Raw genomic sequence first — 25,635 nt, 5'->3', positions numbered from 1 at the left:
ACAAAGCAAACAAAAAATAATGGCATCAGCTCTCACAGTGACAGCAGCTTATATTACAATAATCACACACAAAAATGACAAGCTATATCACACATTTAATCATTCACATTCGAAAGTCTAATACACTTTCAAAGAACCACACTCAAGACTACTTATAAACACCCACTATACATAAAGATTAAAGGCCTTGCACCTCCATTAGTCAAAAACAAAACAAAAAAGTTTTTGATTCGTAAACCTTCTAATACCAACTCACATATCATTTTAATATATATTTAGGACATGAATTAGAAATTCTCAACTTCATCATTTTAATATATATTTAGGACATTCATGTTTAGAAATTCTCAACTTCATATATTAAAATTTTGTTTCTTCAAAGCAATCTTAATTTGGATGAGAGAATTAACAACGGGAATGAAAGTTCGGCTGGTTTATAAATCAGGTTCTTCCAATATGCTTCTCCAGAGCCATGTGGTCTTTACTGAAGCAACCAAAGAGTCTGAAGGATGTTGAGGATGTGCCACAAGAAAGTTATATCCCCTCTGCCTCCTTTCGTCACTGCAGAAGTACATTAGATTTGTGTAGTCACGGCAGATGAACATAATATTAGCCGGAGGCTTCTTATTATAACCCATCCCCTGAATCGACACACCGTTGAAAATATCCATACTAACTTCTCCTCTTTCAGAACCTGAAGAGGTGAAAACAAAAGCTCAATTAGACCATATCGACTTCTCTTAGAAAAGAAAAAAAAAAAAAAAAACACAACCATTAATTTGAATATGAGCATCAAAGTCTTTATACAATTCCAGAGATAAGGATGAGATGATTAACTGGAGTTGACGTGATTAAGAGTGATCCCAGTGGAAGAGAGAGCTTGCTTGACAGAAGGAGGGATATGATCCATGTTGCCATATGCAAATATGGAGATGTTACCACGATAGTTCAACTTATTCAAGGCCGACCTTATTTTCTCAACGATCCCCTCAGGTTTACAACCCTTTGGAATTGGACAGTTTTCAATGTCCCACCAAACCGACGTAGCAGCCTCCTCGTATGCAGCCTCAGCTACACTATTGTTGACCATCTCGTACTACTATTGATCAAGGCTTGGAACGTAAAAGTGAAAAGTGAGTAAACTCAATAGTGGGAAATAAAATCGCAGTTAGGTTTGTAATCTGTGACTATGGTAACATATCTCCCAATCAAACATCAAGACAAACTATAATCATCACGAATCAAAATTCTCTCCGAAGATTAATACTTATGAGACTTAATTCAACAGAATCATGGAAGTTTATCACAGGGACGAGATTATACCTTTTCCCAAAGATTGACGCAAGTTCGACGTAGCTGTCTAAGGATTTTTTTTAAGGGTTTTCTTAGGGGTAATGCAACGTGAAATTTCGCACTGCCATGAATGTTTCAGTGGGCTTGTTGTGACTAAAAAAAGGCCAGGCCCAGCCCTACTTGTTTAGACCCATTTTAAAATATGTTTTCAACTTTTAACGCCAAGTAAAATTTGGCTTATTGTGTGTAGTTTTCTTAACCTTGCTTGTCTGAAGAAGTGAAGAGTAATATGATGCACTTAGTCTGCAACTCTCTGTTTTCAGCTTTGCTTCAAGTCTGGTTTCTAAGTTAGCGGGAATAATGGAGAGTGAAAAGTGGTTGTAACTTTAGAAGATGTTATATACGTCCCACCAAAAAGCTGCAGTAAATAAACTTCTTACTCTCTCGTTCTCGAAGAGTACAGTTACCATTTACACATCTATTATAAGTTACTAATGAGCTGTCCAAGATTTTAAAGATCTGATTTTCGAAGAATACTAATACAAAAGGTTCATATGATAATTGTTAGGGTGTGTTGGCAAACTAGTACGTTTTTGAAACATAATTATAAAGATAGTACATTTACTATTCACAATTAGCAAAATAGTACAATTTTACTATTTCAGATATTTGTACAGACAGACAACTGTACAGTAACATATTATTGTACATCAAATATTTGTACAAAGAGAAACAACTACATATAAACATATTTACACATAAACAAATATACATATATAAACCAGAATATATATGTACACATACAATTATACGTATATATAGACCGTTGTACGGATGATTTTCCGTACATCGACACACAACTGTACATAAGGTTAGCTGGACGTATCAAATTTGTTTGAAAAATATATGAAATTATTTTTTTTAAAATGCATATCAAATTATAGAGAAAAAAATACAGATTTTTGTGTAATTGAAATTTTATAGAAAACAAATATATTTTGATGAATTTTTTTAGTTATTAGATTTAAGGGGATTTTTAATAGTGTCCAAATAGTAAAAATGTATTAGTTTGCTAATAATGAATAGTAAATGTACTACTTCTACAATTATGTTTCAAAAATGTACTAATTGTTATGGGTGTGCTTAATTTGATCAAGGAACTAAGTACAATTATAAAACCCTTCTGACCAAACACCTACCATACCAATATCATCACATCAATTAAAACTCCTACTGCAAAATTGAAATAAATTTATGATATCATTAAGAAAAAGTGCACTCACAGTTTTAGGTGTAAAACTTTTTAACATCGAAGAGATATTAATTTTATAATTTCTATCGGTAAAGTCCAATTTCTACAAAATATTTCTTTGTCAAATATGTTCTCTTATAATTTTTTATTTTTTTCCGGCCAAATGTTGTTCTCTTAGTTAAGATATACGTTTTATATTTTATTAATGTATAATTTATTTACACCTAAACGGCAAAACCCTAAAAGTCTAAAACCTATAAATATGAGAATCTTTGCGATGAAAAGAGTAAGCAAATAAAACGATGATGAATGGAGGAGACACTTCCATGCCAAATGACCTAATTCCAGAGATACTATCTAGATTGCCAGCAAAATCAGTCGGGAGGTTTCGTTGCGTGTCGAAGCAGTGGGGATCCATACTTAGCCGCCAAGACTTCACCGAGTTGTTCTTATCCAGGTCCTCGGCTCGCCCACGTCTCTTATTAGCCCTCCAACGAGCCAACGGTGAGATGCTATTATTCTCGGCGCCTCAGCCTCAGAATCCATATGAGAAGTCTCTTGTAGTCACTGCCGATTATCATATGAAGTTCCATGGAGATATGCATGGCTACAATATGTGTAACTTCGCCTCTGGTTTGATCTATTTCCCTGGTTTCACTATCCCAGAGTGTGTGAACAAGAAGTCCAAGAGATCAGTGGGTGGGGGTGTTTCTTTCATTTATGTAGGGACAATGTTTTAACTTACCTGATGTATACAGCTACAAGTCGACAAGCTATTTAGGGTTTGATCCGATTGACAAGCAATTCAAGGTACTGGCTGAGGCTTTTCCAGTTTGTGACGAACGTGATCTCCATAATATTCTGACATTAGGAACCGGAAAACTGAGGTGGAGGGGTAATAACCTTTGTCCTTGGTACTATCGTTTTCTGTCTCAGGGGATATGCATTAATGGGGTTTTGTACTATATGGCTGAAAAAAACGATGAGTTATGTCCTGTTTTGATAGTTTGCTTTGATGTCAACTATGAGAACTTCAAGGCAATTGACGCGGAATGCTTTGGAGATAAGTATGCTACTAGATTAATCAACTACAAGGGTAAATTAGGTGGGGTTAATTTGACGTATGATGATGATGACGCCATTGTGTTGACTATGTGGGTTTTAGAGGATGCTGAGAAGCAGGAATGGTCGAACTATGTCTACACTTTGCCTAAACATGAAGTTCAGGTCTACAATGTTTTTGTCGTTGGGATGACTGCTAGAGGTGAAATAGTTTTGGCAGAGAATTTTACATCCAAACCGTATAATGTTTTCTTCTTCAATCCAGAAAGGAATTCTCTCCAAAGTGTTGAAATCCAAGGTGTTGGAGCTAATGGTGAAGCGTTGGAGACTGATTGTAAAGTTTTCGCCTTTGTAGACCATGTAGAGGATATTGGTATCAAAATCCAAGTCCCAAATTACAGTACAGAAGAAGATGAAGATAATGATGAATACGGAAACGAAGACAAAGATGGAAACGAAGACAAAGACGGATACGAAGAAAAAGATGAAGACGGAGACGGAGACGGAGATGGAAACGAAGACAAAGATGGATACGGATATGAAGATGAATATGGATATGAAAACGAATACGGAGATGAATATGGATATGAAGATGAATACGGAGATGAAGACGAAAACGAAAACGGGGACCAAGATGAATACGGAGATCCATGGTATCCATACGGGTACTGGTATCCACACGGGTACGGGTATCATCCTTACTGGTATCATCCTTACTGGTATTATTCTTACGGATATCATTTTTACGGGTATCATCCTTACGGGAACGGATATCGTTACGTATATTATCCATAAGGGTACGGATACGGAGATGGATATGATCAAGAAGAAGAGATTCAGAGAGGCGTGTGGGAGAGCTGAAACAAGGTTTTAATTCATAAGTTTTTTTTTATCTTTTGTTTTGTAATTCCATGTCTCTTCAATAGTTCTAAAATTAATCGAGTTTTTTTTTTAACATAAACAGCCTTCTGATTATATATATACGTATTAATTATTCTTATCAATATTTTCTGTGGTTGCTTCTTTTGGGGGTCATCTAGATTAAACCTGAGGTGGTTGCAAACACTCGATAGTCGATACAACCAAATGATATGCTTGAATGAATCAATAGGTTTCTTCTTCATATTCAAATACATCATCATCCTTTGTTTATTCTTTGTAACATTTCTCAGTGAGAGTCACAAAGCAATAAAAACACACAGAACTCTTTCCTTTCAACATATATACTTGGCCACTTGGGTCTAAATCGTTTTGATCTTTACAAGATCCTTGAGAAGCTTGGGAATCAAGCAAACCCTGGAAATAGCACGAGACTATGTAAAGGAGATCCGCTTCTCTCTGCGAGAAACGAAATTAACCTTTTGTCCAAAAGACAATTACGAAAGAAGAAAAAATTTCATCTTTAGCTCTTTATGAATACTTTACTTGAAGGGTTAATACAAGAAGAAATCATCTATAAGAAGAAGAAAAAAAAGGTGAAAATTATAAAGTTAGGCTGCAGAAGTTAATCTCAGCTGTTGCTGTTGAGATTCACCAGTCATTGGATCGTTTGTGTTTTGGCTCTCCAATGGCATGTACTGAGACATAATCGCCATGATTTCGGAATCCATATAAGACTGCATTGTTAAAACAATCATCATTAGTGTTATAGATAGATTCATGATGATGATGAATATATATGAAGATTCATAAAGGTAAGCAAAAGTGAGAAAACATTACCCTGAGACGATACTTGTAGAATACGTAACCACCTACACAAATGCCTGCAACTGCAGCTAGAATCACAAACGTGAAGAACCACCCGATTCTTGATCCGCTTCTCTCTACAAGAAACGACGAAAACAAGAAATGAGGATATGAGTCTTGGATTTGTAAAAAGAATCTGACAAAGTTTTAGGTCTTTATTGTTTGTTTTCCAACACTTACCGATGCAAGTGTCTTGTTCTTTCATGTATAGACGATTTCCAGAGCATTTGCACTCGAAGCCTCCCCATTTGTTCTTACACTTGCATCCATCACATTGACAAGCTGATTGCTCCTTACATTCATCAATGTCTATAGTAAGATAGATATAAACAAGATGAGTCAGTTTAAGAAAACATGATGTGAGATTTTAAAGTTAAGAGGAAATGAAAATTTCACCTTCACATTTAAGACCATCTCCTTTAAAGCCTGGAGGGCAGCGACATCCTGATGTCTCTGAGTTCTGAACTCAAACAATAATATGTTACTAAATGAGATATTTGTATGAAAAGTTTCAAACTTTATAAACTGAAAAAGCCAAAACAAGTAGAGTCACTTAACCGAACAAGCAGAGAAAGTTAAGCCCTTTTTGGTTTCAGACCAGCAGCCTCCTTGATTAATTGAGCATCTCGCAGGGCCATAAGCTGTTATAACATTCAAGCAAAGATGACATTCTTTTTCAAAACCAGAACACTAATGAATTTTTCTACAAGATATCGATATCGAAGTTCAAGAACATACGTTCACATGAGGTGTAGCCATCTCCTTTGTACTGTACACCATTCACAACAGGGCATTCACAGACTCTTCCCCTAAATGTGTCCTTACAGAATCCAAACTCAGGTGTTAAAATTTACCAAATATTTATAAACAAAGTAGTCTCTAAAATTCATCAGTTCTAATCAAGTACCTTGCAAGCTGTTACATTAGACTTCTTGTCCTGCCAACACCCTCCATTTGCTTCAAGACATTCGTTTGTTTCGACATCTGTTTCAGTAATGTAAAGAAGAGTTTTTTAGTTCGTTCTGTTACCACGAGAAAATCATCCTCAGCTTACAAGGGAATTGGTTTAACCTCCACTTAGACAGATTCCTGGTTCAGTTCTTTCCTTAAATCCTGAACATATAGCCTTTAGTACTGCATTTCTCTCGAGTTTACCTGAAGAACAAATAATATTATAAGCTTAAGCATGCACAACTTTCCGGTAACATATTTAGTTCTAGTTTCTAAACAAACATGTAACAATGAGAAGGAAAGAAACAAACCGCGGTATTGAGCATTGTTGATGATCAATGTTGGCAAAATTGTTACATCCCCGCGGTCACCTTGTCCTACCTACAAGTAAGAAATCAGACATCTTGGTGAGTAAATTTCAGAAACGGTTATATAGATGCATTCAAGAAGAAAACCGCTACCTGAAGTGCTTGCTCAGCTTTCAAAACTTCATTCTCCACATTAGCTTCAGGATCACCAATACATTTCTTGATCTTGTCAAGTGGTAAACCTGAGAATAAGAGAAAAATTAAGATGGGAAATGTGAAGAACAGGTGTGCAAAACGAATGTAATCATGTCTCTTACCAAGAGATTCAACAACTCTTTCAGCACATTCTTTGCTATACTTCTTCTCCTTCATTGAACACCTAATGTGAAAATCAGTCACATAGTCCCACCAAACCCAAGACCGGTTATTCTCTTTCGCCACTTTATGAACACATAACTGTCTCAGATTCTCGAAAACGATGTCTTTGCCATCATATCCATCACCAAAGTCTTGTTCAGGGTCAGGAGCACAATACCTCCCTTGGTTTATACACTGAGACTTACACTGATTGCTGGAAACATAATCTTTAGGACAAAACCATGTAATGTAATGAGGTGTGAACAAAGAGTATCCTCCTTTTTCAAGAATCTGGGCATGCCCTTTGAAGTTCTTGATAAAATTCATCTGCTCATCACACCGTGCACCACACTCATCGTTCGTGTTAGTCCATAACTCATACTCAACTCTCTCATCCGGATGAGGCAATGACTCACTCCAGTCTATCTTTAGAACTACTTCCTCACCGTTTTTAAGAGCTTGCTTGAGGGTATTGGCGAAAGAATAGTCAATTAAAGCTGAAGGAATGTTGAGTTTCTCTATAAACTCATCAGCTTCTTTGGATTCCTCAGGTGAATCCATAGTTATCAATGGCTCATCGACGTTATCAGCTACTAGAACTGCTGCTGCACCAGATTTTTGACCGTTCCATACCTTTAATGCAAAGTAGCACTCTAATGCAAAACAAAACAAAGCAACAAATCAAAACCAAATTTACTAACACAGAATGACAGAACTATGGAAACATATCAAATTGAAAGACTTGTCTCAATCTCAATATACTTAAAAAGAGAAAGCTTTTGAGTTCTTCTACCAACTAAATTAAGATTGAGACAAGTCTGGCATACCTAATTTGCAGTAATATTTGGATCTCAACTGAAAGATTGTAAACTAAGACATAAAAAGTGAAAGATTTAATGGTCTTCTCCAATTAAATTGAGATTGAGAGAAGTCTCCCATGTAAATGAGTAAATGATGATTCTCTAAGTTACAGGGCAATTTGAATCAATAGGGAGATTGAATGATGCTAAACTAAAAATTAAAAGAGAGAGCTTTTGAGTTCGTATACAACTAAATTGAGATTAAGACAAGTCTCTTATGTAAATGACAAAACTTTCTATTTCTAAACAGAAACTTGCAGAGTTGAAAACACATTCTCTAATTTGCAGAGCAATTTGAATGAAACAGTTACCTCCACGATCGATGATTAAGATGGTAGGACGAGGGAACTTGGGTTTGAAAGTTTTGTCAAAAGAGTCACACCCATAAGCTCCTTTACCGGCGTAAACGACGGAGCCGATCATGTAACCACCGTAATTAGGAACGCCAAAGTTAGCGATGGCAGCATCATGCTTAGACCGCATTGCCAAAGGGTTTAGAATCATCACGCTACTCTTCTCAACGATGAATCTCCCGAATACTCCGGTGACCACCATGGTCAACGCTAGAAACAGAGCCAAGGTGGCTCCTTTATGAATCAAAGACATTGTTTCCGATTAGAGAAATTTATTCTTTTGGGTTTATTTTACGTTTGGTTCCTGAGAAAGTGAACGCAAGTCGGAAAGTAATGAATTTTCGGAAATGGGTGTCTCTGTTTTTTCGAAAATTTTCCCGAGAAAATGAGATCTTAAACAGAGTTAGATGATTCAAACTTCTTCATTTTTTCTATTTGTTTCCATGGAATTGATGGATATAAAAAAAAGAGGAGAATTTTGCTTAGACGGGAAAAAGAAAAGAAGCTCAAGAGAGAAAATGAATGACTCTGTTTCCGATTAATTTTCTCGAGGAATTTTCTCGAGAAAAAGAGATGTGAGCGTAAAGTAAACGGGAGAGAAGATGACTTGAAAGAGTCAGCGGAACTAACCATGTCTCTGCAACTACTGATTCAACAAACTTCTCTCTTTGTCATTTTAAATTATTTACGAGAATAAAAAATAATATTAACGTTGTCTTAGATTGTAAGGCAAATCGTGAGGTCCTATCATTTGTTTTCTTTCTCAAAGCTCTAATCTTGAAGCTTAATCAATGAAACGTTTAAAGAAGTATGGGTGGCTTAAGTTTAATAAGTCCACAAGTTTCAATTTTAATCCGGACATTTCATATGTAAATCATACATTTACGACTACTATAAGTAAAGTTTCAAAACCAATGCTTACTTCATTGACTTTAAAATTGGGGCAAAGGCAAAAGACTAATGAAGTACCATTTGGGTTAAGTTAGAAACTTTAGAATCATCTGAATGGCGATGTGACAATTACTAGGAGACATAAGTTGTTTAATCAGACACTAATTATTAACTCATATATTCAACCTAATTGTTACCTTTACCATTATTTATTCCTGAATTATTTTAAGGCTGACCATGATAATGATCTGTTTTTTTATAGGTCATGATGTGTTTATTACCTTATTTAAATATAATTTCAGGGAAATGGTTACAAACATGCATTTGTATTTAGTAGAGAGACTTGGTCTCTAATAATAAAATGATTAGAATGAATTATATATATATATGTGTTCTACTTGTGGGAGAAGAGAAAATTATCATATCCACTGAACATGATGTTGAATTTTAAATGTGTATATGCATATGATTAAAATGTCAATCCATTATTCAAAACTTATAGTGCCCCGTTGGAGTGGAGTCTCATGCCATTTTTGTTTTAGACACAGAAAAAGGAAAAATTGAATTGAAGTTGTTTCCTTTCTAGTAGTCTTATGTCTACAAGAAGAAGAAGAAAAAGACTAATACAGTAAATCAGTAATGTTCAAAATAACACTTTCTTCACGTCATTCATATGAATAGAATTTTGACAAACATACATCGACAAGAACGTTCAAGTTACGCTACAAGTACACCAATAAAGAATTCACAAGAAGAAGAAGAAAAAAAGAAACGTAATGACCATTTCAAAAAAGCCAATTAACACTAATGTTACCAAGCCATATCAAAAGAGGGAACTGGACCAAGGCTAGAAACAGCAGAAGGTAGTGATGTTTGCTCGAATCGTAACTCCTTACTTCAGCAAACAGAACACGTTTCATCGTCTTCACCAAGAAAATCCCAGTGCATAGACATGTCCACGGCATCAATGCGTAGTACGAGTATCCCCACATTATCTTGGAAAACCCCGCAAGACATAGACCAGCAAAAGCATAGCCTCCGTATGCCACAATGTCTAGTAATGGCGCCTCTCCGCTACCAAGTGATAGAAGTGTTACTTTCAGGAGCATCACTTGCAAAAACCAACCAACCAATCCTTTCACAAACAGCCAATTCAAAGCTTCTGGTGTAAACCTAGAGAGACCAGTCAGGTTTGAAACAGATTAACATCAATCATTCAAGCCCTAATATAGCAAACTCTAAGAGGGAACCACAGGGGGAGAGACTAAGCATAAAACTTACTTTCCATTCAGTCCTAATGAAAGGCCAGCAAGAACAACGTAGGTGCCAAATGCCATAAACGGAATGTATAAGTCTGGCGCATTGATATCATATATTGGAGGCTTGTATGAGAGCCTACCACCAACTGGTTCAGATATTCTGGTCCAATGTCCCTGAGGGTTTGAAGCAGAAGCCATACTAGTTTAATTTAATGGCTTTAATGAGAAGGTATAAAACAAAAGACGAAAAGAGAAGACTAACTTACCCGATGTAGAAAAGGCAACAAAACAACCTTCAGTTTGTTCCTCACATACTGATCATTAACTTGGAAATAGTATTGCGGATCAGAGAAGTAACGGCTTATCTGTTCCATTTTAGATGATGAGTTAATAGCAACTTCAAAACCATGGAAATCAGATACTAAGTACGATATGAAACCATCAAGAAATCACTTACATTGCTCTGCACATACTCAGAGCTTGATCCTAAAATTCGCTCCCCATACGCTCCCAAACCACCACGGATAAAACCCGAGCCAGCTCCAGTGAAAGGATTACCAAATGGACCAGGCTCAGGGTTTCCTGGAGGTCTTGGCATCCCCGGTTGAGGTCCCATGTTATTGTACATCTCTGCCATCAAACCCAAAACCATCACAATCAACACATCTTCATCTCACACCAACCAATAAACCACCACAATCAATACATCTCTTAGTTCTAATTTCGAAACCAAAAAGTAAGATAGCAATTAGTACATCAACTGCTTCTTCAGATTCAACAGAGTTATCTACAAGTTTTTCAATTTCAATATTTGTAAAGAACAAATAGGATTCAACACCAGATCCTAACATTGACGCTTTAATATGTTCCATTGCTTTTCGATTTCATTCACGAGAATGCATAACCAAGCGCCAATTCGAGATCTATAATTCAACAAAAAGAGAATCCCAAATGATCTCGCAACACAAGTTCAAGAGCTTCCAAGTTCATACACACAAGCCATCTAAGCTAAATCCATCGAAACAAATCAAAATCGAAACAGAAGAGAACAAAATAGCAAAGATCTGATTCGCTAACCGAGAAACAACAACAAAAACGAACGAAATCACGAAACGAAAATTTAAAAAAAGTTTCACTACCGATCAACACACAAACATACTAACCCGGAGATGAGCAGGTAGAGAGTAAAAGCTTCGAAGATAGAGTTAGAGCTTTCTTCAAATGGAAACAATGGATGATTGATTCTCCTCAGAAATCAAACAGTGTGATCTGCACGGAGACGAAGAAGGGTACTCTCGGGTTTTCGTTGCGCAACGAGTCTTCTCTTGGGCCTATATTGGGCCACTAAAGTTTACTTAATGGGTCAATTATTTTCGCAAATAGGCTTTAAACTTGGATAAGATATAGTTTAAACTCGTAACCAAACAGAACCGGACCAATTTTTTCTCAGTTCCTCAATTAGGTTTAGACGATATAAAACAATCCGACGCCAAAATCAAAAACCCTTTTGCCTCAAAACCCTAATTTTCGAATCTCTCCCCCAAGCGCAACAATGGCGAAATCAATGAGATGCAAGAGAGTGAAGAGATTGAGAGCAATAAGAAGAGAAATAGTGGAGAAGGAATCATTCACTCTAACGAGAGAAGACGCCAAATCCGCCGCAATCGAAGCCGCACTCGCTGCGCCGAAGCTACCAGTTCGTCAACCACCAGTTTCGCCGTTTATGGAAATTGCGACGCCTTCCTCTGAGTCTGCTCCTGCCACTGTCGATAACGATTCGGGTATGTACAGTTTCTTACTGTAGTATCTTCAATCTCTCCATGTAAACTTGATTTGGCATAGATTGAGTAAACTTGATTTGTTCGTTTTGTGTTCGATATGCTAGATAACGCTTGAAAAAGCTACGTTAGTTGAAAATTACTCATTTTGATACATTTTGAAGGTTTAGTTAGTTCATTACTCTTGGAAAGGTTTTTGCTTCTTTCACTTTGTGAATTGCAATGTGACATTATCAAATTCACTGTTTTGAGTGCATAGCAATGTTCTAGGAACTTTGTTCACATTTGCATCGTATAAGTATAATAGTTTCTTTTTAAGGTAAATCAATGTTTGATTTGGTCTATTGGGAACTATAGTTTGAGTTGATTCTATATCTTTTGAAAGGGTTTGTGATATTGGTTATGTTCTGTTTTGGACTACTGTTGTTGTTTGCAGATGTGGAAATGGATGATGAAAAGAAAAACAAATCGCTAAAACCTATCGGAAGGAAGTTGAAGAAGAAGTTTAAGATGGGGATGAAGAATCGCCGTAGTAAGGGTGTCCTTCGAGGCAAACGTAACTAAGCCTGTTGGTTTTCTACTGGTTTGTTTCGACTTGCACAATTATGTTCTCTCTAAATTCTCAGGGTCTTGAATGTCTTAGAGTATATCTACCTTTGTACTATGTTTTTTCCCCATGAGCTTCAATATTATAGAGACGAAGACTTCCATTTTCTTGCACCTAAAGTTAACATCACAGCTTTTTACTCGATTGGCAGTTAACATTTGGGATTATGAAGTTGCTAATAACCTCACGAGGGTCAAAGGAACTTGTAACAAAAATAATTCTCAGTATAAATCAAGATTCACAGTTTTGTTGTTTCAGACAACAAATTACAATTAAAAAGAGAACTCAAAATTAAAACCAAACAAGAATTTACTTTCAAGAAACAGAAGATTCTTTTAGAAACTTATGAGAGATAATAATTAGTAAGTTCCGGAGTTAGATTTGCTGCAGACCTTCCTGATCTCTCCGATACGATCTTCACCAGTGAGAACACCAACATTGACCAGCTTGGCCATAGAGACAGCAAACTGCTGCCTGAACATCTGAGGCGGCTGTTCAGCGAAAGCCTTTACAAGTGGAGCGGTCCTCGGGTCCTTAACAAGCTCCTGATCAGTCGTCAAGACTCCCATATTCTTCTGAAGATTAATGTAATACTGGTTATCGAACACTGCTGGAGTTATGGCGTCGAGAGAAACAGTCTCAGTGGCCCAGCGACACTTGCGTCTCAAGTAATCTGCGTATTTAGGGTCAATCGACGGATCAGTACCACTGGTACCGTTGAAGTTGTAAAGCCTTGACTGGATGGTGCCACAGTACGCTTGTCCGATGGTGTGTGCCCCGGAGAGGACAACTAGGTCGAGGATGTTTAGACCATAAGATTGAAACGTCTCGAGAAGGGCGGTGACATCACGACGGCCTGAAGGAACTTTCTCAACGTCTCTAGCGTAAGAGTGTTTGGAGTCACGACGACCGTAGGCGTTTGGCCAGTAAGGACCACCGAGTTGGACGGTAGCGGCACGGCTAGCTGCGGTTAGGATGTCAGCGCAGGAGACTAAGCCGGGGCAAGATTTCTCGAGCTCTGACTTGATATCGTCGATCAGCTCGAAGCCTCTAAGGGTTTTGCTCGCGGGAGATCTCCTCTCTGTCCCTTCGTAGTCTAGAAGAACCGACGCATCACATCCCTGAAAGTCGTTAATTCATTTTACAAGAGAGTCAAATTGTTATCTTCTGAAATGCTTATCTATACTATAAGATATGCGCAAAACATTAAGGTAAGGTGCGTTTGTGCATAGAATAAATTGCTTTACTACGTTTTCAATATCAAGAAATGAAAACATCGTAAACCATACATTACATATATGAATCAAAATATTAATCGGTTATGTAGCCTGGAGTAATGTATATATAAATACTACGCAATTGAACGACTAATGTTGAATAAATATTTAAGAAAGAAGATATAATTGCAATACCGTGACGCCACAGTCGTGGAAGATAAGGCGGAGGAGGGCAGGGCCAAGGGAAGCGTCAGTCTTAGTCCATTGCCTCACTTTGTTATCAACGATTTTCTCAAAATTTGGACAAATCTTGTCATAGTAATTCAACGATAACAGATTGTCCAAAGGAAACCATGACGTTGTGTCGTCACCATCGTCATCATCATGATCACCTCCGTATCCTCCAGCTCCCGGTAAGTCTTTCCGGCCAGCTGATACCGGCCAAGCCACGAGAACCATGAGCAAGACGACTGAGACCACGGCCAACTTCATTCTGTAGTGCTTTCTTGATATATCTTTTTTTCTTTCGGAATTTGATTGGCTTTGATGAGAGGTGTGTTGTGTGAGTAATTTATATATATTGGGTTTTGGAAATGAATGTGATGCTTTTACGTGCGAGGCACAACTTAAAGATTTGAATATTCATGTGAGTTGCCTGCATGTCGTATATGAAATGTTTATATATAATATATGATATATGATTCCTTTTTCCCTTAGAGAAACAAACTAAAGTTTAGATAATGATATATTTACATTATTAAAATCGGGGTTTTGACTAATATGAATTAGATTAAGTTTATGTTTGTCAACTTCGATTGCGTTATTTTATTTTGCTCATCGGTCGGTATAAAAGTCTAGTTTTGTTTACTAGTGGTATATACACGGTGAAGCAGGCTATCGAAGTAATCGGTTTTAATTAAAGCAAAACGTGAGATTTCGAAATTAATATTCAATATCTTGAACATATAAAGGCTATTAGAAAACTACGAGATTTTTAGAAAAACTAGGGATAGTAGTTTTCTCATGAGTAAAAACTAGGGATTAAAAAAAATACGAATTTTGTACTTCATTTCATGGTTTCAGCTAAATCCATTAAATATTTTAGTGAAATAATTGTATTTATTCTAGAGATTTTTGGGTACTAGATTAATAGATGTCATGATTTATATCAATAAAGTTATTTGTTAAATTGACTAGTAAAATTCATACATATTTGTAGTCTCTTATTAACCTTCCACGATGTCTTCAAATCACTTTCATGTATAAACCTTCAAATAATTTTTTTTACCGACCGAATAATTTTTTTTTCAATAATACATACCTTCATTGATAATTCCAAAAGTTTGGAAATCTTACAATACAGTGCTTCACAGATGAGAAACACCTACAACCAAAAAAAAAGATAAAAAAATAATCATTGGTCAATCTTAATTTATCTTTGTTGTAGTCATTGGTCAATCCCAATTCTCAACAAATAATCATGACCATGAGTTTGTTTCTTCCAAAAATTATAACAGGAAAGAAACTTGGTATAATTAAATTTATATTACACATATTAAACCAAAAATTGAAATGAACACTTAAACAAAATATAATATTAATTTCGAAAAAGCAAAAAAAAAAGTTCCTAATATACTATTTTACTTTTCTTTAATCAATTTTTCTTTTCCATATATGTTCTCTAATTATATAATTTAAGATATGTTATATGTTTACTATCTTTAGTTATTCAATTTAATTATTTTAAATGATATGGCATAAGAAAAGTGCGCATGGTTCCCACTTAGCAACGGCTAAATCTCCCCAACGGCTCCATATTGACTATCGCATTTAGGAGCCTTAATAAACTTTAATAAGTATATAGTAATCAAATGCTCCTTATTTTTGGCATTACTAATTAATTTGCTTTTACCAATATAAATGACAAGTGTTATACAGAATCAGAAACCTTTAAATTTATAATAGTCCTAATTTATAGCTTTTTTTTTTTAAGTTTCTTTCCATAACGACATCTTCACTTTTGGCCACGCAAGCTTTTTCCTTTCTCTCGAGCGTACACCTCATTCTTTATTTTACAGACACGTTCCCAAGTTTAAGGGACAAAACAGAGCAATTTTAGGACTAGCGGTGTTTGTAATAACAAAACAAAACAAAACAAAACAAACAAAAGTCTTTACTAAACAGATAAGAACAATACTGTTTCATCGGTTCTGTTTCTTCTTCTTCGTTCCTCGTGTCTCCACCACTTCTTGTTGTTCTGTTTCTTTAACAAACCAAAAAAAACAGAGAAAAATCTGTGTTTTCACTAATACAAAACCAATTTCTCTTTCTTTATTCTTCTTCTTGTAGTATCTCCATCGATCGAATGGTATTTTGATATTGATACGAGTCTTATAGTAACAAAACAATGGCGTCTTCTCAGGTGGAGATCATACAGCCTTCACCGTCTCAGAGATTCGGGTTTATTCTCAGAGACCGTAATCAAAACGCTGGCGTTTTCAACAAGAATCTCAAACCTCCTCCTCCGGTGAAAAACCATCACGAGGTCTACAAAACTCATGCCGGAGACGAGAACTCTGAGAACTTGGTCGATTCTTGGATCGAGACTCATAACATCAAGAACAGTCGTATTCGATTGACGGAGAAACCAATTGTTAGAACAGAGCGTGTTCTTGAATCGACAAGAAACGACAATCGCGGTGCTTCTTCTCTTGTACAGATATGGGAGGCGAGGCTACACCGATCCAACGGCGGAAACTCGCCGAGCAGCGGCCAATCAACGGCGAGTAGTACTCGGAGCGATTCAGGACTTAGTAGTGTTCAAGATTCGATCGACGGTGATTCCAAAATGGTCGAAGAACAAGACATAGCAGAAGCTAAGAATACTAAACCAACGGTGGAGGTTGAATCTGAGAGCAAATGGGGACGAGTGGCTGATCTAGTTAGGAGGCTCAGCAACGAAGACAAGAAACTAACGGCCGGAGCTAAAAGCGGCGGCGATGGCGATGGAATCTCGATTATAAGAACGCCGAGGCCTTGCACTTCGTCGTCGTCGGAGAGAAGTAATTTTCCGGTGGTTGGTTTCTCACCGAGGATCCGAGGACGGCAAGCTTTTGCCGATTTGCTTATGCAAATGGAACGTGATCGCCACCGTGAGTTGGATTTGCTTCTTGAACGCAACGCAGTTTCTAGGTTTACTCAACGTGGTCGTCTCCAGGTAAAATTATATTTTCCATTATTTCGATAAATCACCCAATCATTTTCATAATCCACTTTATACTTTTTCTTGACTACAATCTCTTCCTGTTATGTATTTTTTCTTCAACCAGTCAATGTTAAGGCTAAGGAGTCTCAAACGCTGTCTCTCGATTCAAGATCAAAGCCGGTCTAACGCAAAACCAACAGGATTAAACCGTATCGAATCAGGCTCTACAGTTCTGCATTTAAGGTTTGTAAATTTTCTTTCATAAACTCTGTTCTTTTCTATTTTATTCCCTAAGAGGTTCTTGTTTTTTTTAGTTATGAGCATTTGTTTATGTCTGATCCTTTTAATCGTTGAATCTATCGAAACACAGAGAGAGATTTCGTGCAAATGCATTGAGCACTCCGGATGCAACAGATCAGAGGAAGGATCATCATAGATCCGATGAGATGAATAACAAAGCCGTTGAAGGAACTACCAAGAACAAGATGCTGAAACAAGGTACTCTAGAAGCTTTCTTCAAGGAGAGGTTGAACATCCGTGACCGCAAGATAGAGGAAGCAACGTTATGTATGGAAGAAGAAGCTGTAAATGCACCAGTTGCGAATTGCCGTCAACTGCAAGAAAGAAGAGATGTAGAAGATACTTGCAATTACAGCGAGTATGTGAAGAAAGAGGAAGAGAAAACAAGTCTGAGCGCATGTGTAACTCAAGAATCATGGTTAAGGCAGAATCAGAGTGAGAAGGAAACGGAAAACTGTATGCAAGAAACTCAAACACAAGGTATGTTACATGAGAGTAATGGGATGGATCAGTGTCTTGAGCAACAAGAAACATCATATCTGAATGGATGGGAAGAATATGAAGATGAGCAGTCTTATTATGGAGAAACGAACAATGACTGGCTTAGCGAAATATCTCGGCCGCGAAGTTACTGGGAGGAACTGAGGAAGTCTAGGTACCTAGAAGTAATGAACACTCGGTCTGAGAAAGAGGACATATGCAGACTCCTTGAGCGGTAAGTAACCATCAAATTCAACAAACCTTTTTCCTCTTACTTGTTAACCATTTATTAAGAAAATGTATGTTTCCACCTAATACAGGAGAACGGTGACAGATTTTTTGGAGAGCGGGTTGCGAGAGAAGATTGATAATCTCATGATGTCCCGTGTGCAGACACACTCAAATAAGCACTCTGAGTCTGAGCAATGGGAATTCGAACAAGTAGAAGAAGAGGCAGAAGAGAAATATGAAGTCGAAGAAGAAATCAAAGAAGAAGAGCCATTAACGGAAGGTGAAGAGGAAGATGATAGAGATGACTCGAGCCAATCATCTTCATCACAAATCTTTGTATCGTCTCCTGCAGGATCTTGGAGTTCTCAAGACACTGGAGTTACTTCAACTCCAGTCTTATCTGTTCATAATCTTCAGTCACCTGTAAGTCTATAAATTTCTTGTTCTATTTCTGGTTCTACAACAGAAACTTGCAATCGCACTAGTGGTAAAAATCATTGAAACGCTTGATTTAAATACATTTTCAGGGAATGGAGCTGATAAGCGATATGAGATCACAGATCCAACAGCTTCAGCAAGAAATGTCGGTTTTACGAGATTCTGTCAAAACGTGTTTGGATGCAAACGCGAGCCTGCAGCAGAAGGTTGAAAGAGAAAACCCGATGAAATGGAAATGCTGCGTCTGCGACGAAACGCAGGTCGAGGCGGTTTTGTACAAATGCGGACATATGTGCATGTGCCTGAAATGTGCCAATGAACTGCATTGTAGTGGAGGGAAATGTCCGATTTGCCGAGCGCAGATTGTGGATGTTGTTCGTGTCTTCTTCGATACAAGAAACTGAAATAATAAATCAGTTTTAAAACGCTGACTAATTCACTAATCGGTGTTGTACTCTCTTTATATTAGGTTATGTTACCTGACATTGTAACGAAAGACTTTGTCCAGTTATATGAAAACTTTTGATCACCTTGAGTTTTGCAACCACTCTAGTAATCATAGTCGCATCGACTTCGATACTTGATATGACTCAAATGATCCAAAATACTCTAATAATGAAAGCTTAAGATTCAAGAAAGCCAAACAAACCCTTAAGAATTGGAGATTTAAAGTCAGAAACAGAGCTTTTAAGCAAACACGAAAATTTTGAGTTTTAAATGATCTTATTATCATCGATTTCGATATCTCAAATATTCAACAATCTCTCTCTCTCTCTCTCTCTTGATAGATATATAAGTATTTACACAGCATCCGTAGATACATTACATTCATATACATACATAATAGAAAAAAAAAACTCTCGGTGTTCTGTCTTTTGTTTCCCTCACTCATGCGTTTTGTGCGGTCAAAAAAGTATTGAAGTCGTCTCTAGCCTTACGCAAACGTGGAGTGATACAAGTTCGCGGAGACGTAGGGCAAGAAACAGAAGCAGACGAGGAAGAAGTCGAGAACCTTACACGACGTTGCGGTGAATTCTCAGCAGATCTCCTGTGATCTCTAGTACTCCTCGTTTTCAAAACACTTCTCAGAGCCAAAGTCTCAGTTTCTCTATCGAACAAGAAACCAGAAGTCACAGGTTCTTGCACATCTCTTCCTCTGTTTCCTCCTCGGCTGTTGCATTTCGTCATCTCCACCGGGAAATCGTGAAACAACCGACCGTTATCTTGAATCAGAGCGGTAGTCGAAGCCCAAGAACCGCATTCGAATTTCTCTAGCGAGGCGCGTATGGACACGGTGGAGTTTGTGAAGGAAGAAGCTCTGATCATCTTCTTCTCCATCGAATCTTGGCGTTTCGAAGAAGCTCTAACCGGCTTGTGTTTCCCGAATCCAGGTAGAGATAAGCAGAAGGCGTTACATTTGAAATCTTCTTCCTTGTAGAGAATCTTCTCTGAGTAATGTGATTTCCTCATAAAGAGGAATGATTCTTGGTAGCTAAGCTTCTTCCGGATTCTCATCGGCTCTGGAAGCATAGGAAGCGGAACTGCCGAGTCTCTAGGAGGAGGCATGGCCGGGGGAAGTACCATTCTGAAGCTGTCCTCTGTTACCGATGAACGGGCGAAAAGAGTACTGGCTGATTTCTCGTTCTGCAGAATTGCATTCTTAACCAAGAAATTGTAATTAGTGTTAGGGTTAGGGTTAGGGCTAGTGGTAGTGTTTTCCCCTGGGAAAACTCTGAAACCTTGCCACTCATTATCACTCGAATTATGGGCTAAATCATCTTCAAACGCAAGCATCGCCGGAGGAGGCATAACTAAAGCTTAGATTTTTGAGAGATTGGTTTGTAATTTTCCGGGTAAAAAACATGCAAAGGATAGAGATATAAGTAGTAAGGGGAATATAAAAGAGAATGGGAAGCACGTTCATGGCAACAAGTAGTGACTTACATGTCGGTTCTATCTTTGTCCTAAGATTTCGACATGTGGTTACTATCATGCTTCATGTGTGATGTGTGTGTATGTAAGTGAGAATATTAAAATAAATTGAGAATTCAAGGGAGAATACAAATGATTTGATTTTTCAATTTTAGGATGTTGGATGGAGACGTATGAAATGGTTTGCACGTAGCTCATGACCTGATCGTTTTGACCTTTGAGTTTAGTATACCTTTGTGTGAGTGTTCTTAATTATGTCTCTCTATAGATAAGTCAACACTTTGTGACGTGAAATTAGTTCTACTTCTAAAGCGAATTAAAATTACTCTTGAAAAGCCAAGAACATTCGAAGTAGTACAAAGTTATATTGATAGAATAATAAAAACGGCATCATCAAACTAAGATCTAATTATACAAATCTTCTAGTTAGTATTACAAGTTGTTAGCTTCGTTTTTACTTTCTCTCGATTTACTAAGATCTAAATACCGTTCATCTATGTTTCCTTTTGATGATCTATGGAAACAGTTCTTCTATAAACATACACAGTTCACTTAATTGATTCTATTATACACACTGCTAAAACATTTCTTAGTTTGTCAAAAACTGAAATGTAAAGATGATTAGAGACTCTAGCTGCAATAGAAGTGGAAACCAAATTGGCATATTGGCTAAATACAGTATGGTTCCTTTTATCAAATAGCCTCTGAAACTCAAACCTCAGAACAACTTAACATCTCTAATTGCTAGAAACCAAAAGCATCCTTCTCCAAAAAAAAAGCTATCAGATCGAATTCTTGACTAATCCGTGCTAACCTTTTTATCGATACTCGACTTACTGAGGATTAGAACTCCAATGGTAATCGATAAAGCTCCTGCAAACCACTGCATAAATAACAAACTGGAACATATCAGCCAAAACTCATTCAACTTATAAAACCCAAATATGTATCATCATAACAATCTTCAAATGTCTATAGACTTTGATCATAACTTTCAAGAAACATATAAACCAACAAAACATAACACAAAAACACACATTTTCAAGATCAAAAACTTACGCGGAAGGATAAGGATTCTTGAAACAGAAACAAGCCAGCTAAACCGGAAGAGAGGAAATTAGCAGCAAAGTTTGTGACAGTAGCTTGTAGAGATGAGAGAGCTCTTAAACTGTTTACATAACATGCCCACATAACCACATTGCAGATTACAACTAACCCATACTTAATCACCTGTCAAAGATCAAAACTTTTTCATTTTTATAATCAAAACTCAACAAAAGCTATAATATTGAAAGAGAAAACAGAACATCTTCTTACAAGAGATGAGAAGAACTTGGCTGAAATGGCGGCAAGAGCTGCACTGAGTCCAGCTGAAATTGCCCAGATGTAGCCTCTTTGCTTCAACTGTACATCAGCCATGGATTCAATTCAACCCTAATTGCATAGATTTCAAGATCCATATCATCACTTGATTAGTTTCAAATCGAACTGGTTTTAAAAGTAAACTGAAGTGTTGGGTTCTTGAAAACTTGACATACCTTTGATATCTGCAATTTCCGCTTTTGTGTTCCGTAGTGTTTTAAAGTCTTGACAAATATGAGAGCATCAAATCTGAAAGTGGAGAAGACGAAGAAGAAGAAGAAAGACAAATTGAAATCTCAAGAAAATGTTGTGTAAGAAAAAGAAACAAAATATATACCCAATAAGATATGGCTTAGGCCCATTATTTGAATACGAAGGCGATTCATAAGTGTCATTAGACTTCTCTTTATAGTTACCAAATCGACTTATACTAGCCAAATTCATAGTAGTTATACTTAAGGTTGTGCTCATTGTAAATAGTTAAGTCAAATATAGTCTTATCTTAATCATATATAATGAAGATGATGAAAGGGAAAAGAAAACATCAGAAGTTGGACTTTGATGCCTTAGTATAATAAAAAATTAGACAATGGTATGTGGGGGTGAGGGATTAGTGAAGAGTTTAGTTGGTGAAAAGTGAAAAAACCTTCTTATGTCTTCCACATAATCATTTCATCATTAGAATCATATATATATAATTGTGGGTCTAATTATTTGTGTTATTATTCTATGTTAATTAATGATAAACATTACAAATATCCAATTTAGTAATATAAGCTGAAAACTTTGATGTAAGATACAAAGAAGGCGGCACACTTTGCTTTTAGAGGTTCGAAGATAATTGGCTACGATCCTACGGATACTATATACTTTGTACGACTTATATATTGTTTTGGAGTCAATTATAAAACTAATTTGTTCACTGATAACGTTACTGGGAATTTTGTTAAGTGTGCCATTTTTGAAACTCAAATTTATAATACTGTCATTAACAAAATTCTCTTTCAAAACATGCCACAAAAGATAAAAATTGGACGATTTTGCTCTTAACATTGGAGAGTAAAACTTTGTTTTTTCTATTTGCAGCAGTAGCCATTAATTGTTAGTATGTAGCCTAATATCCTGTGGGTAATTGACTATGTCAAAAATAACGGACGAGTATGTAATATATGATGGACAAAAAAATATAAAGTAGATGTGGTCTATCGAAAACTCACTTTGACAGAATTCAAGAGACAACTCTGATGCGTGTCCACCAACGATGTTCTATAGAAGAACACAAACAAAGTTTTGATTTATTTAAGGGCACAATGTAAACCAGATCTGTACAAATTGGTGGGTGCTAATGGAGGACGAGTAGAGAGATTTTGTGGAAGTTGTGGGTGGTGAAGGAGCAGAGACAAAAAACGATAGACAAAAAAAAAAAATGATCTCGTCCACAAGATCTGGTCCATTACATCTGATCCGCCATAACTAGTCGACCAAAATTGGTTCACCGAATCTTGTCCATCTACAGAAAAATGTATTGTCCATAGTATAATAACCGTATCACTTGTTTTATCGTCTGGTTGGTCCGCCGAATCAGGTCACCATAAATGGTCCGCCGGATTTTGTCACCTAGAACAAGTTTATCATAACTAGTTTTTGTCCGCCGGAAAATGATTCGCCAGATCTGGTTTGCCAGAACTAGTCTATCGTAACTGGTCTATCTGGTCCGCCGAATCTGCTCTACCGGAGCTGGTTAAAGTTCGTAGGAACTGACTATGGTCCGCCTGAACTCGTCCGCCAGATCTAGTCTATCGGAACTCGTCTTTCTGGTTGGTCGAAACTGGTCCGCCGAATCTGGTCTGCTTGAACTGGTTATACTTCATCAGAATTGACTGTGGTCTGCCAGAACTCGTCCGCTGGAGTTATGGTTTGTCGGAACTGGTCCGTCGAATCTGGTCTGCCGAATCTGGACCAGAATTGCTATGGTCCGCCGGATCTGCTCTGTCGACTCTGGTCCGTCGGTTCTGGTCTGTTGAATCTGGTCTGTCGGAGTTCGTCCGCCGGACCTCGTCCGTCGGATCTGGTCTGGTGGAATTGTTTGTTGTTGGAAGAAGAAAAAGAAAGTGAAAAAGGGAAAGAAAAAAAAAATTGAACAGTCACGACATTGAGCAGCCAATTCATCCAGGAATACATTAATCTTTTTGTAGAGCTCTTGTGCCAGGCGGGAGAAGAGGTTTCTCAAAATGGCATTTCTTACAAGTTTTTTTACTGTACATGGCAGTCTTTACAATTTTCTCAACGTTAATTGTATACATGTATTATAATGTGATTACGGATATATACCGAAGTCTTCTTTTGTTTTGTGGTACGAATTCTCTTTTTAGAGTTGTTTATCAAGAAAGAAAACTTCATTGGACTAGATTTGGAGATGTAGCAAAAGCATCTATACATATCATTATAAACTTTTAATTGAGTTAAGAGATTATGGGACAAGATATTGTGGACGATAGTTTATCATTGTTAGTGATCACTTCGTATAAGTATAAAATTGTGTAGTCTAGAGTCTAGACTTTCTCAATTCTCATCAATCTCTAGATATGAGATGCAGCAAAAGAATCTATACATGACATACCTACACTTTTAATTAGGTTAAGAGATTATCAAGATATAGTGGACGACTAATCGTAGTAGTTAGTGATCACTTCATATATATTTTTGTTTTGTCAACAAAAGTAAGTAGTTAGTTATGATCACTTCATTGATCTAATCAAGAAAAATAGTACGAGCATATTTGAGATATTATCATCATACATAATACTATAATTCAATTCCTTTTTACTTAGAATCTCTACAAATTAAGTTTATTACTTATAAATGTTTCACTTCTCGCCAAGCTTATCACTCAAATGATATATACGTGAACAAGAATCACTAAAGCTTGTTTTGACGTTATTGTTTTCGCCACTTTGCAGTTTTTAGTTAAGTTAATTTTTGTCTCTTTTAATCATTTTCACCACACTATTCTCTAAATATAACTTTTTGTTTGTTTACAAAGAAACCACGATTCTACGGTTTGAAAATGTTTACCAATCAATATCTTAGAGTTTAATTATTGTAAAACGTGATACCTAAAAGATTATATAATTGATACCTCACTGTGTGTTATAAATTATAATGCTCTATACAAAATTAGTAAATATGGATACCAAACCAAACCCCAAATCTTGGAATTGTAATCTTTAATTTTCATTATTTTCTTAAAAGCAACAGAGACCATATATAGCCTCTGTCTCTGTATCTAATTTAGGTTCTTAGGCACAGGCTTAGGTACCAACTCTGTCAGAGTATTGATGTACATTAGTATATAATAATAGACGTGTGAATGTGAACCTCTCTATTAAACTCTATATATGATTATCTCTATAATCTTTGGAGTTTATCCCTTTCTAATTCATTCCTAAACCTAAAACGAAGCAAAGGGCACTTTTATATCATCAACCTGTACTTTTTTAGATTTCAAGTTAATTAACCAATCTTTAACACTTTTGTTTTTATTGTAGTTGCCTAATGGCGTAATTCATTAGTCATTACCTACGCACTTTCGCTAATCATGCCTCCATTATTTTATTCACACCCCAAAAAGTCCATTCACTGTATACACAGCTCTTTTGAAAAATATTCGATCAAAATAGATAATCTATATCACCATACTTTATCAACATCTAGTTTTATTTATACAACTTAAAGATCGACGAGTTTACATGC

General features: G+C 36.7%; 9 protein-coding genes across 10 annotated transcripts; 3 read left to right on the top strand and 6 right to left on the bottom strand.

Moving 5' to 3' along the window:
• Nucleotides 1–418: 418 nt before the first annotated feature.
• On the bottom strand, nt 419–1,341 carry LOC111828558 (meiosis regulator and mRNA stability factor 1-like). The gene is made up of 3 exons (XM_023776775.1): nt 1,324–1,341; nt 838–1,112; nt 419–694 (listed from the first exon to the last, which is right to left on the bottom strand). The coding sequence occupies exons 2-3, from the start codon at nt 1,088–1,090 to the stop codon at nt 435–437; spliced, it is 513 nt and encodes a 170-aa protein (XP_023632543.1). The 5' UTR covers nt 1,091–1,112; nt 1,324–1,341; the 3' UTR covers nt 419–434.
• Nucleotides 1,342–2,847: 1,506 nt separating this feature from the next.
• LOC111828681 (putative F-box protein At1g30925) lies at nt 2,848–4,559 on the top strand. The gene is made up of 3 exons (XM_023777202.1): nt 2,848–3,216; nt 3,272–3,355; nt 3,482–4,559. The coding sequence occupies exons 1-3, from the start codon at nt 2,848–2,850 to the stop codon at nt 4,400–4,402; spliced, it is 1,374 nt and encodes a 457-aa protein (XP_023632970.1). The 3' UTR covers nt 4,403–4,559.
• A 424-nt stretch (nt 4,560–4,983) lies between these two features.
• Nucleotides 4,984–8,747, bottom strand: LOC17896802 (vacuolar-sorting receptor 6). 2 transcript variants are annotated; one of them, XM_006306931.2, is made up of 12 exons: nt 8,141–8,743; nt 6,930–7,622; nt 6,766–6,854; nt 6,616–6,685; nt 6,425–6,508; nt 6,261–6,337; nt 6,092–6,173; nt 5,912–5,994; nt 5,750–5,813; nt 5,534–5,662; nt 5,327–5,430; nt 4,984–5,223 (listed from the first exon to the last, which is right to left on the bottom strand). In XM_006306931.2, exons 1-12 carry the CDS (start codon nt 8,433–8,435, stop codon nt 5,098–5,100), a joined length of 1,896 nt encoding a protein of 631 aa, XP_006306993.1. In that variant the 5' UTR covers nt 8,436–8,743; the 3' UTR covers nt 4,984–5,097. The 2 variants fall into 2 exon arrangements, with proteins under 2 accessions (XP_006306993.1, XP_023632915.1); XM_023777147.1 differs by having other exon boundaries at nt 6,766–7,622; nt 8,141–8,747.
• Nucleotides 8,748–9,683: 936 nt separating this feature from the next.
• LOC17899346 (protein YIF1B) lies at nt 9,684–11,602 on the bottom strand. Its single transcript, XM_006305467.2, has 5 exons — nt 11,496–11,602; nt 10,790–10,962; nt 10,599–10,697; nt 10,355–10,506; nt 9,684–10,246 (listed from the first exon to the last, which is right to left on the bottom strand). The coding sequence occupies exons 2-5, from the start codon at nt 10,958–10,960 to the stop codon at nt 9,859–9,861; spliced, it is 810 nt and encodes a 269-aa protein (XP_006305529.1). The 5' UTR covers nt 10,961–10,962; nt 11,496–11,602; the 3' UTR covers nt 9,684–9,858.
• A 219-nt stretch (nt 11,603–11,821) lies between these two features.
• Nucleotides 11,822–12,822, top strand: LOC17900165. Its single transcript, XM_006303380.2, has 2 exons — nt 11,822–12,113; nt 12,547–12,822. The coding sequence occupies exons 1-2, from the start codon at nt 11,885–11,887 to the stop codon at nt 12,672–12,674; spliced, it is 357 nt and encodes a 118-aa protein (XP_006303442.1). The 5' UTR covers nt 11,822–11,884; the 3' UTR covers nt 12,675–12,822.
• Nucleotides 12,823–12,920: 98 nt separating this feature from the next.
• On the bottom strand, nt 12,921–14,463 carry LOC17897584 (peroxidase 7). Its single transcript, XM_006303450.2, has 2 exons — nt 14,130–14,463; nt 12,921–13,838 (listed from the first exon to the last, which is right to left on the bottom strand). Exons 1-2 carry the CDS (start codon nt 14,424–14,426, stop codon nt 13,077–13,079), a joined length of 1,059 nt encoding a protein of 352 aa, XP_006303512.1. The 5' UTR covers nt 14,427–14,463; the 3' UTR covers nt 12,921–13,076.
• Nucleotides 14,464–16,012: 1,549 nt separating this feature from the next.
• On the top strand, nt 16,013–19,119 carry LOC17898457 (E3 ubiquitin-protein ligase LRSAM1). Its single transcript, XM_006306793.2, has 5 exons — nt 16,013–17,151; nt 17,264–17,382; nt 17,510–18,154; nt 18,240–18,573; nt 18,678–19,119. The coding sequence occupies exons 1-5, from the start codon at nt 16,342–16,344 to the stop codon at nt 18,990–18,992; spliced, it is 2,223 nt and encodes a 740-aa protein (XP_006306855.1). The 5' UTR covers nt 16,013–16,341; the 3' UTR covers nt 18,993–19,119.
• Nucleotides 19,120–19,298: 179 nt separating this feature from the next.
• Nucleotides 19,299–20,970, bottom strand: LOC17898353. Its single transcript, XM_006303980.2, has one exon. It carries the CDS (start codon nt 20,395–20,397, stop codon nt 19,477–19,479), a length of 921 nt encoding a protein of 306 aa, XP_006304042.1. The 5' UTR covers nt 20,398–20,970; the 3' UTR covers nt 19,299–19,476.
• A 162-nt stretch (nt 20,971–21,132) lies between these two features.
• Nucleotides 21,133–22,168, bottom strand: LOC17898140. The gene is made up of 4 exons (XM_006305728.2): nt 22,059–22,168; nt 21,838–21,954; nt 21,580–21,750; nt 21,133–21,403 (listed from the first exon to the last, which is right to left on the bottom strand). The coding sequence occupies exons 2-4, from the start codon at nt 21,937–21,939 to the stop codon at nt 21,320–21,322; spliced, it is 357 nt and encodes a 118-aa protein (XP_006305790.1). The 5' UTR covers nt 21,940–21,954; nt 22,059–22,168; the 3' UTR covers nt 21,133–21,319.
• Nucleotides 22,169–25,635: the final 3,467 nt, after the last annotated feature.

Source organism: Capsella rubella, unplaced genomic scaffold (genome assembly GCF_000375325.1).
Source record: "Capsella rubella cultivar Monte Gargano unplaced genomic scaffold, Caprub1_0 scaffold_1, whole genome shotgun sequence".
NCBI classification, from domain to species: Eukaryota; Viridiplantae; Streptophyta; class Magnoliopsida; order Brassicales; family Brassicaceae; genus Capsella; species Capsella rubella.
This window is presented reverse-complemented; position numbering and strand designations above follow the sequence as displayed.